Below are 17,597 nucleotides of genomic sequence, written 5' to 3' on the forward strand. Positions count from 1 at the left end.
GAACATGGATGGTGACTCCGCCGCACCTTGGAGTTCGTTCTCCGCTGCCCGGGGCTTATCAGCCTCCGCTCCACGCCTGCCCTTCGCAGCCTCCCGCCTGCGCCCGGGGAGCCCCGGGGGAGCAGCTCCTGGATCGGGCTCCCCCCAAGTCCTTTTGCCAAGTGCCGCCTGCGTTGTCAACCCCTTGCCGGGGAGGGGTGGGATTAACATGCACAAATCCATCTCGCGGCGCCCGGGGCTGCTCGTCTGAGGCCGGAGCGGCTGGGCGCGGGGGTTTCATTCACAGAAGGCGAGTCGGTGCGGAGGGGGGCGGGGAGAAGGACTCCAGAGCCGGGGAGTGAGCGAGGGCAGGAGACGGACGGGGGAGAGGGGAAGGCGCGAGCGCGCGCCCCATTGACAACCCCGCCTAGGAACGGGTTAAGCACATGCCCGCTGGGTCAGTTGACATGTAAATACGGAGCAGCTGCTCCTCTCCGGCTCGGGCCGGCTCGTCCAAGCTTCTGATTGGCAGCCAATGACATCACCCCCTGGCCCCTCCTGTGTTCTACCACAGCGGACTCAAAGCTACGTCGGATAAACCATCCCCAAGCGGCTGGGAGCCCAGCCCCCGGCTCCTCCCACTGCCTCCCCTCCAGCCGTTGGCACCCCGGCGCTGGGAGCCCGCCCACTCGGAGGGGAGAGCCCCCATTGGGCGCGGGCGCCGTCCGTCCCCTCCCGCTCCGCCCCTTTCGAACCTTACATTTACAGTGTAGCAAAAGAGAAAGTAACTCTGTTGCAGCGGGAGATCAATGAAGCCGAGTGAATGGGGGTTTAACGTGTAACTCCGTAGGCACAGACGGGCGCCGGATGCTGAAGGGGAATACTTATTTTTGAAGTAAGTGGAAGGCTCTCATGATGATGACAGGGGCGGGCAGCGTTTATGTAGTTGCACATAGGTGCAGCACCTATAATATACATAGTATGAGAGAAGGGCATAGTTTTATCTGTATGAAATGCTACTTTTGAAGGGTTGCTTAGAAAGCTCGGCCAACAGTGTTGGGCTTGTACTGCTTCTGATTACTGACCGCTGCTCTTTCTAGTGAGTGTTGGTGGGATGGGGGAAGAGGCTTTTCTTGTTTGGGATTGCTGCAGTGTGTTTGGGGAGGGGGTGGGGGTGACTGAGAGACTGGAGTGCTCGGAGGGATCTCCTTGCATCTTCTCCCTTGGCTTTATCTCCCCACCCCAGACACACACTTCATTTTTGTATGGTCCTGGGGGAAGAGGGTGGTGGTTAGTGGTGCTAAACAGGGTGCCTTAGCTCTGTTCTCTGACTTCATGGATTTGCTGGAAATATATGACCCTCTGCTGCAGAGATGCAGATCTTCCAAAACTGCATATATCCATGGGAAAACAATGTACCTAGGATCAAATCCTATGAATTATTTTTTGTAATCTTACTGATTTTGTGTATATTTTGAAATAAAATTCGCTGCCTTTTATTTTTAATTGTGCTGCTCCCCCCTCCCCCCTTTACTACCTGGAGGAGATAGCTTTTTAGTTTTCCATTGTGTTTGACTGTCAGGCTCTTTAAAAAAAAATGGAGGGAGGGGGGAGAGAAGGGACAGGCTAGACAATCTACCAGGGTCGTTTTTTAAAGGTTGATGATCAGTCTCTACCCTGAGATTTCATTTTCTGTCTTGTTAGTGCTTTCATCTGTAGATGTTAAATATTTTCCCCATTGTAAAGATGTTTTCAAATTCATCCTGCAGAGAGATTTTTAGAGAAAAGAAGGAATTGAAGGGACTTGTTATCCCAAGGTGGGCCAGAGAATACCACTCGCTGATATAAAAAAGGGATGTTATAGGTATTGTAGACATGGACAGTATAATGCTGGAATGGGAGGAAACCAATATTAGAAGTGCTCAGTTGCTTTTATTTTGTTAGATTTTATTTAATTTGTTAGCTGGTTGATGGAATATATTTTGAGGAGCGGGGTACCAGATGCTCTGAAAGTTGGTGGATATTTTTTGGCGTGTGTGTGGGGAAATAACTTTATGTGATTTCCCTCAATAGACGAGACACTAAAGCTTGTAAAGATCATGACCTCGGGGCCGAGGGGGACCCTTATTCCTGGAGTCTTTAAAACTGTTCTGTGGGGTGAGGGTGCTTCTCCCTCTAAGATTGCTTGAGGTGTTAGAGTTTCCAGGCTGATATATTTTTATTAGAATTGTACTAGGATCTGAAAAGGGGAAATGGAATGCAGGCTTGTGCCTTTCAGTTACATAATGATCCCTGGTATCTTCTGTTTTTTGTTATGCCTTTGTTTTTGTATGGGTTCAAGCTTTCAAATGGCTTTCTCAAGGGTTTATTCCAAGGCTAGTTTTATTCAGTCTTGCTAGAAAAAGTTGCACATCTGCCTCTGACATATTTAGCTGCTGTGCATTCCTATGAGTTGTCGAGCCACGCCAGTAGTTCTGTCCCTTGCTGTGAGCAGAGGAAATGAGAGAACATGCCTTTTTATTATCTCTATCAGTTGTATGCTTTGCAGCCTCAAGGTTTCAGAGTAACTCAGCATCTGCATGTAAATGAATGTCTCCTCTCGACTAGTTGCATGGTAGGCCAATTGCATATTCTTCATTCTCTTTGCGTACAGGCTAAGAGTTGAAGCTTTTGCTGCAGAATTGGGAGAGGTTCCTTCATAAACTGCACTGAACTGATCACTCTTAGTCAGTGATGAGTATCAGAAACAGCTTTTAGAAATCTCTGGCCCTGTATATTTCATGTGATCCTTTTTCTTTTTCCCTTTGCAGACAGATCTTGAGTTCTTCTTGACTTGCCAATTCTCAGCCTCCTCATGCCTCCATCTCCTTTAGACGACAGGGTAGTAGTGGCACTTTCAAGGCCAGTAAGACCTCAGGATCTCAGCCTTTGTTTAGACTCTAGCTACCTTGAATCTGCTTCTTCTGCCAGTGAGAATCACACAAGTCTCCTTGGCACAGCTGTTGTGTCCCTAAAGGCTGCTAATCTCACGTATATGCCCTCATCCAACGGCTCTGCACGCTCCCTGAGTTGTGGATGCAGCAGCGCCAGTTGCTGCACTGTGGCAACTTACGACAAGGACAATCAGGCCCAAACTCAAGGAAGCACCAGCAGCACTACCAACGTAGGAACCTCTACCACCTGCCCTGCTAACCAAATGGTCAACAACAATGAGAACACGGGCACAGTGAGTCCATCAGGTGGAGTGGGGAGCCCGGCCTCAGGCACAACCAAGCAACTAGCTAGCATAAAAATAATCTACCCTAATGACCTGGCTAAAAAGATGACCAAATGCAACAAGAGCCACCAACAGAACCAAGGGCCTGTCATCATTGACTGCAGGCCATTCATGGAGTACAATAAGAGTCATATTCAAGGGGCTGTTCACATTAACTGTTCTGACAAGATCAGCAGGAGAAGGCTCCAGCAGGGCAAGATCACTGTCTTGGACTTGATCTCCTGCCGGGAAGGCAAGGACTCCTTCAAGAGGATCTTTTCCAAAGAAATTATAGTTTATGATGAGAATACCAATGAGCCAAGCCGAGTAATGCCTTCCCAGCCACTCCACGTAGTGCTGGAGTCACTCAAGCGAGAAGGCAAGGAACCTCTAGTTCTGAAAGGTACTTTTACCCGCTACCCCCAAAACAATCTTCTGGTTTCTTTTGTCTTTTTTCCATAAATGTCCTGTTTTTTTTGTTTTGTTTTTTTTTGTTTGGTTGAAAGATGTACACTTAATCTATTTGGGAATCCTCTATCTCTCGATAAATAGATATATAGAGAGAGTCATCAATAGCAAAAGGAATATCCAATAAAATTACTGTGAGGTGGGTGTACAACTGTTGAAGGATCATCCTCAGAATAGTTCTCAATGGTTCACTATCAAACTTTGTGAGGGAGAGGGAAATGTATCTGGTGGGATCCCGCAGGGGTCTGTCCTGGGTCTGGTACTAGTCAACGTTTTCATTAGTGACTTGGATAATGGATCTGGAGAGCATTCTTCTAAAATTTACAGGTGACATCAAACTGGGAGGGGTTGCAAGCAGTTTGGAGAACAGGATTAGAATTCAAATCAACCTTGACAAATTGGAGAGCTTTACTGAATTTCAGAATGTTGATTTCAGACAAGACAAGTGCAAAGTACTACACTTAGGAAAGAAAAATCAAATGCACAGCTACAAAAAGTGGGGAGTAAGTGGCTAGGCAGTAGTACTGCTGAAAAGTATCTAGAGGATACAATGGATCAGAAACCAAATGAGGCAACAATGTTATGCAGCTCCTAAAAAGGCTAATATCATTCTGGGTTTTTTAACATGAGTGTCCTATGTAAGACATGGGAGGTAATTGTTCTGCTCTACGTGGCACTGGTGAGGCTTCAGCTGGAGTGCTGTGTCCAGTTCTGGGCACCACACTTGAGAAAGATGTAGACAAACTGGAGAGAGACCAGAGGAGAGCAACAAAAATAATAAAAGGTTTAGACAACCTGACCTATGAGGAAAGGTTTTTTAAAAAAAAAAATATAAAAAAAAAAACCCAAACCTGGGCATGTTTAGTCTTGAGATAAGAGGACTCAGGGAACCTGAACACATTTGAATACTGTTAAGAGCTGTTACAGAAAGGATGGTCAATTGTTTTCCATACCTACTGGAGGTAGGGCAAGAAGTAATGGGCTCAATCTGCAGCAAGGGAGATTTAGGTTAGATATTTGGAAAAACATTCTACCTGTTAGGGTAGTTAAGCTCTGGAATAGGCTTCCAAGGAAGGTTGTGAAATCCCCATAACTGGAAGTTTTTAAAAACAGGTTGTTAAACAAACACCTGTCAGGGATGGTCTAGGTATACTTGGTCCCACAGGAGGCTGTACTAGATGACCTCCGAAAGTCCCTCCAGCTCTTCATTTATGAGTCTATGATTAAGAGAGGGGAGGAAGATCTTAGCATGTATCTTGTATATACAACATGGAGCTGATAGAGCTTGGTGTTTAGGTATTTTTTTAAAATGAATATTGCTGTCTGGGGGTGAAGAGAGGGAGGAAACAGACTTCCTAGATTCCTAATTTCTGTGCAGAATTTTAATTTTTCTTAACTCTAAAGGTTTGGACTAGAAATATTTACAGTAAAGGGCAAAGACCCAAGAAGATGCAATATTCTACCCAACTGTTTTAGATCAAATTGATTTTTGGGGACCTTGGATGTCTAGTAGTCTTGCTGTCTGTTATTTTAGTCTTCATAAAACTTAGCTCATAGAAGTTGGAGATGGGCAACAGGGGGTGGGGTAAAAGAAGAGGAAGAGCATTAACCTAACTAATGTGAGTTCTTGGATCAGTCTGTGGACTACCATGGTGTCCTATTTGTTCTGGTGGCTGATCATTTGGATCTCAAAATATTTCACTCTGTGCAGGGCAAGGAAGGTTGCGGGGGGGGCATAAAGCAATTGCTCTGCTCTGAAGTGGTCTGCAGGAAAAATCTTTTTTTGAAGAACTCCCGTTTTAATTCTTTGTCCAGTCTAATTTTCAGTGTTTCAAGTGATATCTTCCACCCCTTTGAAAAGCTTTCCACAGTCTAATCCTGTCTAAAGATATTTACCTTTTTTCTTCAGTTCATTCTGTTAGTTCTGTTGTCAGCCAAATTGCTTTCCCCTGCTGTGGTATTTAGGCCCTTCAAATACTTGGTTGACAGTTGTCTGGTCCTTCCTTCTCCCATTAGCCCATTGTTTAGCCAAACTGTACGTATTGAACTCCCTTAATCTTCCTCAGAAGTCATTTCTTCTAGCCTTGCAATTCTAACCCAAAGAATACGGCAGCTAAACTTGCTGTTCTGAGAGTTGCTAGAGGACTCTGTGGAAGTAGATGGGTTAAAGAATGGAGCTGAGCTGAAGGTTTTGTGGCAGCCTTCGTGATTTTGTTTAAACCTTAAAATCATGTTTTGGCTTTCTTGTGCATTAACTGCAACTCACAGTGACACTGATTTGATTTTGACAATTGTAACTGGTTCCCAATAGACTTTCACTGAAATCATTAGGCCATCATGATTCTTATGTATGCAAAAGGTACAGACACTCACCTTGTGCAGTGGAGCTTCCTTTTAAATTTAATGCTACTATTGGCCATAGTTCTGTCTTAACAAAGCTTTCCTTCCCTGCTCCTTGTCTTGACACTCATACCTTTTTCAGCAAAGAAAATTTTTATATTTCTTTGTAAGAAAGCTATGGGTAAATGACTTTGCATTAGGATCCTGATAGACAGTGTGGTAGCGATGGTTTATCTGCATAGATACTTGGTATCTGTGAAATGTTAGACATTGTAACAGTAGCGAGCAAGTCCACACGGGTGTCATGCTTGAAACCTGGTTTTTATACCCTCCTCTACCGATGCTACCTGCTGGGTGTTCTGCTGGGATTTCATAGAATGCTTGCAAAATCACCCGGCACACACTACTTTGGTCCCGCTCTGAAGCAGACCATTTTAAAATTGGTGAGAAGCATTTAGTGGTTGGCTCAGAAGAGTCTTTTAATAGAGTTTGGATCTCTTCCTCTCCTCTCCCTCCCACCTCCCCCCCCAATCAGATGTTCCCTTTGTACTATTTCTGCCAACGGGCTGAAACTGAGGTAGAGGACAAGGGAAGAAAAACCTATGTGTTAACAAGGGAATGGAACTAGCTTGGGAAAGCACATCAGGCCGAGGAGGGCCAAGAGCTCTCCCATTGTAAACAGGTGTCATTCATTTTTAACCCCCCCCCTCCCCACCCCATCGCCTAATTTGAAATGGGGTCTGAATAGGGGCCTCTTGGAGATGGGATTATTATGGAGTAATTAATAAGGCTCTGCTTAGGCTTCCATGCCTGGAAAGTGGCAGTAGAAGTGCTTGTTGTTTAGTTCCAGTTGTCATTGTGTGTGTGTGTGTGTGTGTTTAGGGATTGAACTAAAATTGAAGCAAGGATATAAAGCCTCTTTGCTTTTTATTTTAGATTTCTCTTGCTCACCGCAATCCAGCCATAATTTATTGCTGGCCCATCTGATCCTCTGTTTTATGTTTGTAAACAGTGGTTGCTAACCTTGCCGTCCAAATTTATGTCCCCCTGATCTGGTGCCACGTTCTCCATGTATGGTGCTGCCTGTCAACCAAGCAGCCTTGTTGCCATTTTAGTGTTGCAGTGTCACATTGAGGAGAAACTGATCAGAGAACCTCAGGGCCCTTGGCCTCGGGGATTAAATTACTGCTTTAATTTACAGTTCTTCAGGTTGGTGGCCTCAGTCCAAGATGTATTTTGTTCTAGATGTCTGACTTTTTTTATTTTTTTATTTTTATTTTTTTTAAAGCAGTGAAGGAAATATTGTGTGCTTTTCTAAGACCAGACTGATCTAGTGATAAAATACACTTTTGAAATTGTATACATGCCAATGGAGAAATTTAAAGTTTAGCCAGGTTGCTTAATAACTTATTTTTAATGTTAACAGGACCACATGTTGTACTGAGGCTGCAACAAGACGACACGGCTGGGCAGTGTTGAATGTGATTGGTCTTTGCCTTTGTTTTTATAAAGGGATTTTAATCTCTCTAATGTTCCTCCCCCACTCACCTTCCTCCTACTCCCACCTGCCTTCTCTGCATTATTTCTTTTCCACTTCCTTTAGTTACGGGGTACACTTTTTTCTTTAAAAATTAAGGTAAGATTTGCATTTGATTTAAGCACTTCAAAAGCCAAGTTTGAAATGCTGCTATGCCTTTTGAATAACAAACATAAGAACTTGTATATATCAGATTATATTTTGAGCATTATTGTCAAATTGTGTATAAACGTAAACTGCTTTTTATTGTATCCTGACCAAATCCAAAGGTTTGGTTTGGTTGCATACAGTATGTCAAATAGCTGTCTCCCCCTACCCCATCCTCCAAACTTCCCCTTTTTTCCTCCCTTTAACAGTAGATGCTAGTATCAAGTAGTTATCAGAAACTAAAGGCACTTTCTTTAGTGGCTGTATTTCTTTGCATATCATCATATCTTTTTCCCCTTAGTGTCCCACATACAGAACTGATCACAGTGGTGTCTTTCACCAGTTCCACTAAATGACTAGCTGCACTTACACAATTTGCTTTGCCTTTCATTGTTCTGGAGCGGGGTAGGAGGTATTTATTTATTTTTCAATCTCCCCCGAAGTCAGTGGGTGGAAAAAGTCAGTGATTTGGGCCTACTTCTGCTCTCCTTGAAGCTGATGGAAAAATAGTCACTGCATTCAGTGGAAGCAGACTTGGGAGCCATGATGGCTTGGTCCCTCACCTCATTGGCCCATGGAACCGTGTGGGAGGGAGAGACATGGGGTGAAATCCTGGCCCCACTGAGGTTAACAGCAGCACTTCCAGGACTTAACAAGGGTGTGGAGGCACCTTAGTGCCTTACAGGGGGGATTCTTCTGTTAGTGACTAATCCACAGTTGAAGCAATATTGCCAACCCTTGCAATTTTATCACAAGTCTTGTGCTACTTGGTGTTTCCTTTTTATGTTTTTGTTTTTCCCCTTAAATCCCCAGCTCTTGGAGTCAGGTAATTACATAAATATCTCCACTTTAATTATGAATAATGTTGGTTTTTTTCCCCCCTCTGGGATTGCAGGAAAAAATCTGGAGCAGGAAACGAATGGTCAAGGCACACCAGAAGATATGTTGCGGGGTGGAGGGAGACCATTTAAAACAACCCAAAAAACCCCAAAACATGATTTTGCAAGCCAATCACTTTTTTCTTTTCCTTTCCTTTCCTTTTTTTAAGAGGAGGCAGGCTGATTTGAGATTTTGAATGCATGGGATTGGCAATCCTGCTGAAGGGGGCTTGTGTCTAAAGCAAGTCTTGCTGCTTTTCACAGTACTGTGCATAATGGGGTTATATGAACCCAGAGAAGTGTGGCTAAAGCTCAGTTAGAGCCCCTTGTAACTCCTTTTGTTTTCCTCTTGGTGTGAGGAGCTTATTTCTGTTCTGGTGTTCTACCTTTGCACTGTTCATCTAACGGGGGAATAAATGAAGTGTTTTAGGTCTTGTTATAGTGATGAGTGTAAAACCTGCCACCAAGCCACTTGTTGCTTATTGTCATGATCTAAGAATAATTTCCAGACTCCTAATTTAAACAGGTATCAAGAAAGTTAAAATAATTCCTAAAGAATACAGAGCTTTGTAGACTTTAAATAAACGTCCATCTAATGTCACACACTAAGCTCACTGAGAAATAGTTATCTGCTTTCTTCTCTGTACCTGATGTTGTTAGTTTTTTCTTCAGAAATAAGCATGGTTATGTTTTGTTGATGTCAGAGTTGCTCTAAATATGCAGATATGTAATTATGGATCAAATTCAGCTCTCAGTGACTGACTGACCAAAACTACTGGCCAATAGAATATATGAATACTTAGCATGTATTTCTGCCAGGGATCTCAATGCACTGAAGTCAATTAGACCAGTGGCTCTCAACCTTTCCCGACTACTGTTCCTCTTTCAGGAGTCTGATTTTTCTTCCATGCCCCCAAGTTTCACCTCACTTAAAAACTACTTGCTTACAAAATTAGACCTAAACATACAAAAGTGGCAAAACACACTATTACTGAAAAATTGTGAACTTTCTCATGTTTACCATGTAATTGTATTCCAATTGATTTTTTTTATAAATATTGTACTTGCATTTCAGTGTATACTATATAGAACAGTAAAAGTAAGTCATAGTCTGTATGAAATTTTAGTTTGTACTGATTTCACTAGTGCTTTTTAGGTAGCCTGTTGTAAAAGTAGGCAAATATCTAGATGAATTGAGGTATCCCCCTGGAAGATTTCTGGGTACCCCCACTGAATAAGACCATAACTACACTAGGAAAAAGTTGCATTTTTAAATGTTAACTAATATGTGAAAATCCTAGTGTGATTAAAAATAACTCTCTTGCCTTGTGAAATTCTGGCTCCACTGAGATCGTCAGCTCCCAGTGTCAACTTCACTAGGGCCAGGATTTCACCCTAAGATTTTCATATATACTAGCTAACATGTTAAAACTACTGCTTTTTTTTCTCTCCTCCCCCCCCCCCCCACTCCCGAGGTTGACAAGACTAAGGCTTTGTCTACATTCTCTCTCTCCACTCCAGCTTTGTACATGGGTTTATACAAGGTAAACTGAGGCATAAGTATTCTTGGAAAATTTAGCATTCTCAATCCCTTATACTACATTGAGTGGACATTGCTGCATAAGAAACTGAAAACTACTCTTTCTCTTTGCAGCTACATGAAGTGCTGTCCTTGCCTCCAAAATAAATGGTACCTATTGTGTGGTGTCCCAGCATGCACTGTGCTGGTTATGTCACACTCAGCCTTGAAGAAAGCAGGAGACTACCTCTGTGTAGGGGTAAGAAGTCCTGTTTTTCTTCCAATGTTGCATTTTTCTCTTTCAAAGGTTTTCAATATTCTTATACCCTGGGGATCCACAATAAGAATATTAAAAAGCAAACTATTTTAAAGAACCACCCCTGCAATATTGGGGAGGAACAATCTGGATTTACCATCCCTTTTTGGAGGCTGGCTCCATCTCTGTAATGCTCGGTGTGACATCACCTGCAATGTGAATGGCAGGTTTAGCACTAGATAAGAGCTGGCATTTGGGTGAAGGGGATTAGCAGTGCATAGATCTGCAAAAGATTAGAGTTAGGTTTTGAGTGGCTAAATTTACTAATACTGCCTTTCATTCTCTTTACCCTGTTTGTTACAGGACATTCAGTACCTGCTACTAAAGTTCCATTGTTCTTGGGTAATATTGTATATTTAAGATCCCCCTTCAGTGTAAGTTTAATGCTGTTGATAGGCACTGGATTGACAGCCCTGGCAGCAGTCCCTGCTTAACTACAGAACCAGGTACAGCACTGACCTTGTCTTCACTGCTCAAAAAGGTGTTTTTTTTTTCTTAACTTGGGGTAACTAACCTGCATGAACTGTTCTGAGGTAAAACCACAATGTAGTTAAAGCACTTCAATTTTACTTCAAGTAAATTTGTCAAGGTCAGCCCCTGGAAGGAGTATAGGGCTGTTCAGTTTTACCATGAGATAAGCAGCCCTATTCCAGGGCCTTGTCCTCATGGTTTTTTACCTTGGGGATAGTTCATGTGTGTTAGTTACCCTGAGGTAGAGGAAAAAAACAAGCCTCTCTTTAAGCAGTGAACATGAGTCACCTTGCGCTGTTGCTGCTTGTAGCTTTGACACGCTGACCCAAAAATGAACCCCAACCCTTGCTTGGAGAAACCTTCCTTAAGGCTGCAAGGCAGATCAATCTCTTCACCTGTTGGCTCATTGGTCACCACTGAGACTTCCAGCCTGAGTGTTCCTGTTAGTTGTCATGTGGATGTACAAAGCGAACCTGCTGTACAAACAAAATACCAAAACCGCATTTATGTTCTAGGCTTGAGTGGTAACCTGGACACTGCTTAATGCAAATATGTCTGCATAATGCCTTTTAAGTTTGCACACACAGGTGGGTTTTTTCCTTCAGAGTAGCAGCTGACGTTGTTACTGTGCTTAATACTCGAAGGTTCTTAAGATTAATGTGGGTTTATAATAAATCTGAAATGTGCTGTGGGGGATCAACTGCTGGGCTTCAAGCTGTGACTTCTTAACATGTTTGTTTGATGGAATAAGTAAGAGAATGTTAAGGTTGCATATTTTAGGACTCAAAAGCCAAGAAACGCCCAAAGTAGGACCACACATGCAACCTTAACTGTGTGGGTGTGTGTACACCCTACACGGTTTTTATTCTCATGATCACACGCTCTTTCTCAGTAATATAGTGAAGCATTCAACTTTGTCACAATTTTTAGGTACAGAAATGTAGCACTTCCTACTGCCACTCTGTTTATGCAGACAACCTCAGGAAAGTTCTTTATTTCAGTTGCAGTTTACCAGGTGCAGGGGAAAAAAATGCATGGCCTTGTATTTAAGGAAATATGCAATCATATAATATAAAAATTGTGATAATGCATATAGAATCCTAGAAATGTAGGGCTGTAAGGGGACCTCAATAGGTCATCTAGTTCATCACTCCCATGCTGAGGTGGTGGTGGTAGTAGTATACCCAGATTATCTGACAAGTGTTCTATGTAGCCTGATCTTAAAATCCATCAAGATTCCACAATTGTCAGAGGTAACTTGTTCCAGTGCTTAATTACTCTTGTAATTAGATTTCCCAACACCCCCGCCCCCCTCTGCAATATCTAAATCTCCCTTGCTACAAACTAAGCCCATTACTTCTTGTCCTACCCTCAGTGGACATGGAGAACAATTGATCATTGTCCTCTTTACAACAATCTTTTCCATATATATGCACAAGAGGGCAGAGCTAAGATTAAGCATGCAGCTTGAACTGTGCAACTATACCAGTCTCTTAACTTTGTTACTGATCTCCCCCACATAGAATCTTCTAGAATGTGTTTGCAGGCGCCAAAAAATCATGCGTTTTTGGCTTAAATACCATAAGATTAAAAAAACCAAAAAACACTTGGAGTTATTTTTATTTGCTGCCTTGTTTCCGAGCCTTTAGGGTGCACTCAGTGATGTTTTCAAGCTTTTGTCTGCAACCATAAGGGCTAGAAAACCTTTTTTTTTTTTTTTTTTTTTTTTTTTTTTTTTAAATGAAAGCTGAGCTTCTTGGTTAGTCCCAGGGTGCCAGCATCTGGGCTCTAAGAAAAATGCCAAATATTGCAAATCTCACGATTAAAATTGCAAGAGTTGGCAACACTGCTGGAGGGAATACTGAAGAAGAGAGAATAGTTCCTTCCATATCCCTGAATTTCTGTTTGGCTTAATGCAACTCATATATCTCTTGCAGACCTGTGTCTCACTCACTGTCCACTAAAGTCCTGATCCTATGAATGTGCGTGCAATAGCTTTACTCATGTGGCTAGCCCCACAAGTCCCAATATTATTGTGGACACAATTGTCCATGGGATCAGGCCAGGTTACCAGGCCTTCTGCTCCTACCCTCCCCCCCACCGCCTGTAAAATAAATAAATAAATACAGGTAGACCACTAGATTGGCCATGCATTATGCAGTTGTACCCTGCCTCTGCTTATGACACTGTTGGCACTTAAAAATAATGTGCATGTGTACAATGCTAACTTTCAAACCCTTGCAGCTTGGCCACTTTTGCCCGTGGAAAATTCCAGAACAGTCAGTGAGGGGCACTTCTCTGCCACGTTAAAACTTTCTCCGCAAGATGCTTCATCATTAGAGCTGTTTTTGTTTTGTTTTTAAATTTTTGTACTGGGAATTATTTTTGCTCAAATTAAAATTCACCTTCAAGGCAACACCAAACCTGGAAAAATCTGTCTGGGAGGGAAAGTTTCAGCATTGATTTCGAACACCCCACCCCTAAGCTCTATTGTGCTCTAGGGAGAACAAATCTTTCCACCCTGTTGCAGATCCTGGGCCGGTAGAATGTCCTCTGTGGGATTTGGGGTGTGGGAGGGATAGCATAGTGGAGGTGGCGTCCTCTTCTGTGGAGAAGACAGGAGAGCTGCATGTGTAGGGTGTATATGTACATAGATTATGGGTGTACTATCTGGGACAATGGCTATAACTGTCAGCGGTGGTGCCAGGCACCAGCACTCCCAAGTGTGTGTCTGGGGCGGCAAGCCGCGGGGGGGCGGCCTGCCGGTCCCCGTGAGGGCGGCAGACAGGCAGCCTTCGGCACCGTGCCTGTGGGAGGTCTGCCAGTCCAGCGGCAATTCGGCGGTGGGTATGCCGAAGCCGCGGGACCCGCAGACCTCCTGCAGGTGCGCCACCGAAGCCGCAGGACCGGGGACCTCCCGCAGGCAAGCCACCGAAGGCAGCCTGCCTGCCGTACTTGGGGCAGCAAAAAAGCTAGAGCCACCCCTGATAACTGTCAAGTCACTGCAATGATAACTACCCCTGTGTGATTAAACCTACATAATGGACTTGCTGGGAGGCCTTGGGCAAGTCATTTTAATCTGTCTGAATTTTCTTTTTAATCTCTCCAACTCCTGATTTTATAAAACAGAGCTAATACTTTGCCTAGCGTGGTTACCATTCTATGTAATTGACCCAGAATTATCAACAATAATTTTCCTATGCTTTCGTACTATGTCATCTGCAGCCTTGCCAATCCTAAGCTTTGAAAAATCACGAGTCAGCCTCCCCTTTGCCTCTCCCCCAAATCAAACATTATAAATAAATGTTGGGTTCTTATGTACTGTGATTTCTTCCCACACCATTTTTTCTGTCTGCAATAGCGAAGGGTAGAAACTTTATTTAAAAAACGTAAAAGCTGAGCTTTCCATATAGTTGTCTGTCTTTAGGAACCAGGCCTTAAGGAAAAACAGGAAATAAAGTGAAACTATGATTTAATTATGAGTTGGCAAAACTACCTCTGAGCTACCACTGTTCAGTAACTGTGGGTAAATGGCAACCTCTGTCCCAGTTACTATTAGTGAGCACTTTGAAGATGTAAAACACTTTTAGTGCTAATAATAGTAGACTGGTTGGGATCCAAGAAGGAAATAAAATTTTGAGTGATCTCAACACATTTCTTTCAAATCTGTATTACTACAGTAAAGCTTTTGAAAATCTTTAGAATATTTGAGTTAGCCCCCTTCTGATTCACCGAAAGGGAGAAGAAATGACTCTAAAGATGTCTGTTATAAAAGGAAACATGTCATTCCTTGCCTTTGCAAGAATTATGCACATGAATTATTATTTGTAAAAATGCCTTGGGAAATCCAGAAAATCAGAGGATTGGGTGTAACTTGCAAGCGTCTGTCACATTAGTTGAATGTGATGGTTTTGTCAGTTTACTGTGCTAAAGCCTGAAACTGGCTCTTACATAAGTGACTGGCCAATAATGTTATAAAACAAAAGCTATTGTTAAGCAATTGACCTGTTCTGAGACCACGGCAGCTTCTATCTCCTCTGAAATAATAGGGCACTCTTGGTTTCGGTCTCTGCAAAGATATTGCAAGTGTTTCCTGTGCTCTAAAGTTATTAGTATTCGCTGGCACTTTTAAGATTAAACATATTTGATTTATTTAACTTTCAGTTTTTCATAATTGCATCACTAGCAGAATATATACATATACATTTAAATTCCAAATAGCTCATTTTATTTTAAAATTGCCATGTAGAGTATTGCATCTCTGCAAGCATTATTCCTCACAATACACTTGTGAGGCATTATGACCTAGTTACAAACAGAAATTGAGAGCTAGGCTGAATTTAAGTGACTTGACCAAGGCCACTCAGTGAGTCAGTGGTAGACATTAGAATTTTGGGTTTCCTTGTTCCCAGTCTCATGCTCTAATCACTGGATAATGTAGATTCATTTCCTTCTGCACTTACTTGCCAAGGCTTGTGTTCAGGGTTCTGTTTCTACTGCAAGTCTATGACAGTGGATGTATTTAAAGCAATCTGAGGGATCGTGCCTTCTCTCACTGTTATCTTTCTCCTATTACTTTGCATTTCTCTTTCCCATCTTTCTCCTCTCTCTCTCCTATGTGTATATCACCTTTATGATTAAGGCCCAGGGAACCAGCTTCACAGGAAGAGTAGCATCACCTTTCCACAGAAAAGCTCTTCCTTCAGCAGCAGTCATGAGTAATCAGTTGAACTGTATCATTGCAATCCACTTGAAGTTTCCATCAGAATTGTGTGGAAAACCTCTCCATACAGGAGCATGGTGCTACTCGTTTGTTGTTGCTACCTAATGGCTCTTGGATGTCAAGTTTTGGGGAAGAGAAGGCTTTGCCCAGTGTTCAATCTTTCTTTAGCTAATGGTTTTTTAGACTCCTTAACTATTAGAGGGAATTATCTTAGAGACACTCTGTGTACAAATTCTGTTAGAGGGACTCATTTACAACTTTATTCATGGAGCCAATGTTCCCCAATGCATGTGGAGATCTAGGGTCTGTTAGAATTATTTTCCTTGTTCCTTTTTGATTACTCTAGGAGACACAGTCGGGGAGGTGGGAATGAATGCAGAACTCGGATGAAGTTGGTCCACAACCTTGGGTCCTTTTAAGTTGCTCAGTGATCTAGGGTGGCCTAGTAGCTGTAGTGGCAAAGCACTCCTACTTTCCGTCTGGAGCTGGTCAAAAGAGAGCACCCCATCCTGTCGGCCACAGATCTGGCCATGGTGATTGATGCATTTATGAGCTCCAGGGTGGATTACTGCTATTTTTTTGATGTATAGGGATGATACATACCACATGCTCTGAAAAAGTTCTGGTCAGAAAACTCACATCCAGGGGATGAGGGGAGGAAAGGTGTGACAATGTGGACTAACACCTTTTTCATGTTCTTTCAGTTCTGGGCTGGTTAAGGCCAGTGTGGCTATTGGCATAAGTTAGGCAGTTCAGGGAGCTACAAGTGTTGTCTTGTCTGGGTTGCCTATGGGCAACCCAGAGCTGTAGCCCTACCCCAGGGGATTGGGTGTCTTCTTGAGAGTGCTGCAGGCTGACCTATGCACTGCCTTGCACCATGGCAATTGTCCTCTGAACAAAATGGCTTGTTATTGCCCTAACTGGTACAAAAGACTAACCCATCTGCTTAGTAACAGGCCAGCATGAAGCCTGTCACTATGATGCTCCAGTCTCCCTGCTGTGACTTCCTATCAAATGCAAGTTTTTTGTAGTGTGATTGTTCAGTACCTTCCGGGGTAGGATTGGCATTGGGCTGCCTGAGGGGTCTTGCCTGCCTCCCTCACTGAGCTCCCACAACATTTATATCCACTGGTACAATGAAACTGGGGGGTCAGTACAGAGAAGCTTGTGAGTGCTGCAGGCAGAACTCTCTGCAGGAGCTGGACCTGGGCTAGGGACATCTCTCCCATAAGAGAGAAGCAACAGCTGAACTACCTGCTCTGAGAATTCTGTACAAGACTCTTCTCTTTGACTACTTTCCTTCATTAAGTTCTCTGCATACCTGTGCCCTATAAACGAATATAGTTTAGTTTTTGTTGAGATGTAAATAGCCATCATCAGGGTCCAGCATTAACAATACTTTGAAGGGACAGCTCATGCCTCTGAACCATTGCTCCGGGGTGACTGCTGACTCTGTAAGATAATGCTGCACAAAATCACATTATGAAGATTTTCTTTACTACCAGAATTTTTTTTTCACTTCACTTAGGGTGTGTGTTTTGTTTTGTTTAAGTAATGAATGGGTTACTAGGGAAGTGCTGGTATGGGTTATCAATGTGTAATGACTCAATCTCATGCCAGCTGTATGTGGGGCTGATGGAATTGTAGCTCCCTTTGCAACAGCATTTTGGATGAGAGGTGGTTACCCTTGTCCTCTGAAAAAACAAGTTGCAGTATCTCCTATAGAGCTTATGACAAAGTATGCTTTTAAGGGAAACATTTTCTTAAGGACAAAAAGTGAATAAGTGGATAGATGAGTTGTGGAAACAGTGGCTTTCTCTAAACCCACTGTTTAAGCAGAAATATTTAATCTAACCCTTCCAGAATAACAATGGTGACTTACTTTTTTTTAAACTTCACCCCTTCCCTCTTCATATATGCTGAGCCAGTACCCTTTTGCATTGTTTTAATGTGCACATAATCC

The 17,597-nt window shown here is 42.9% G+C and overlaps 1 protein-coding gene across 1 annotated transcript in view; it reads left to right on the forward strand.

Annotated features, from left to right (window-relative positions):
- Positions 1 to 718: 718 nt before the first annotated feature.
- The window catches only part of DUSP10 (dual specificity phosphatase 10), a 38,507-nt gene continuing 21,628 nt past the window's right edge, over positions 719 to 17,597 (forward strand). The window contains exons 1-2 of the mRNA XM_045011871.1: positions 719 to 874; positions 2,790 to 3,638. Of these exons, the coding sequence (XP_044867806.1) occupies positions 2,834 to 3,638 (805 nt within the window). The 5' untranslated portion in view covers positions 719 to 874; positions 2,790 to 2,833. The remainder of the gene's footprint in view (positions 875 to 2,789; positions 3,639 to 17,597) is intronic.

The sequence above is a fragment of the Mauremys mutica genome, chromosome 3, assembly GCF_020497125.1.
Source record: "Mauremys mutica isolate MM-2020 ecotype Southern chromosome 3, ASM2049712v1, whole genome shotgun sequence".
NCBI lineage: Eukaryota > Metazoa > Chordata > Testudines > Geoemydidae > Mauremys > Mauremys mutica.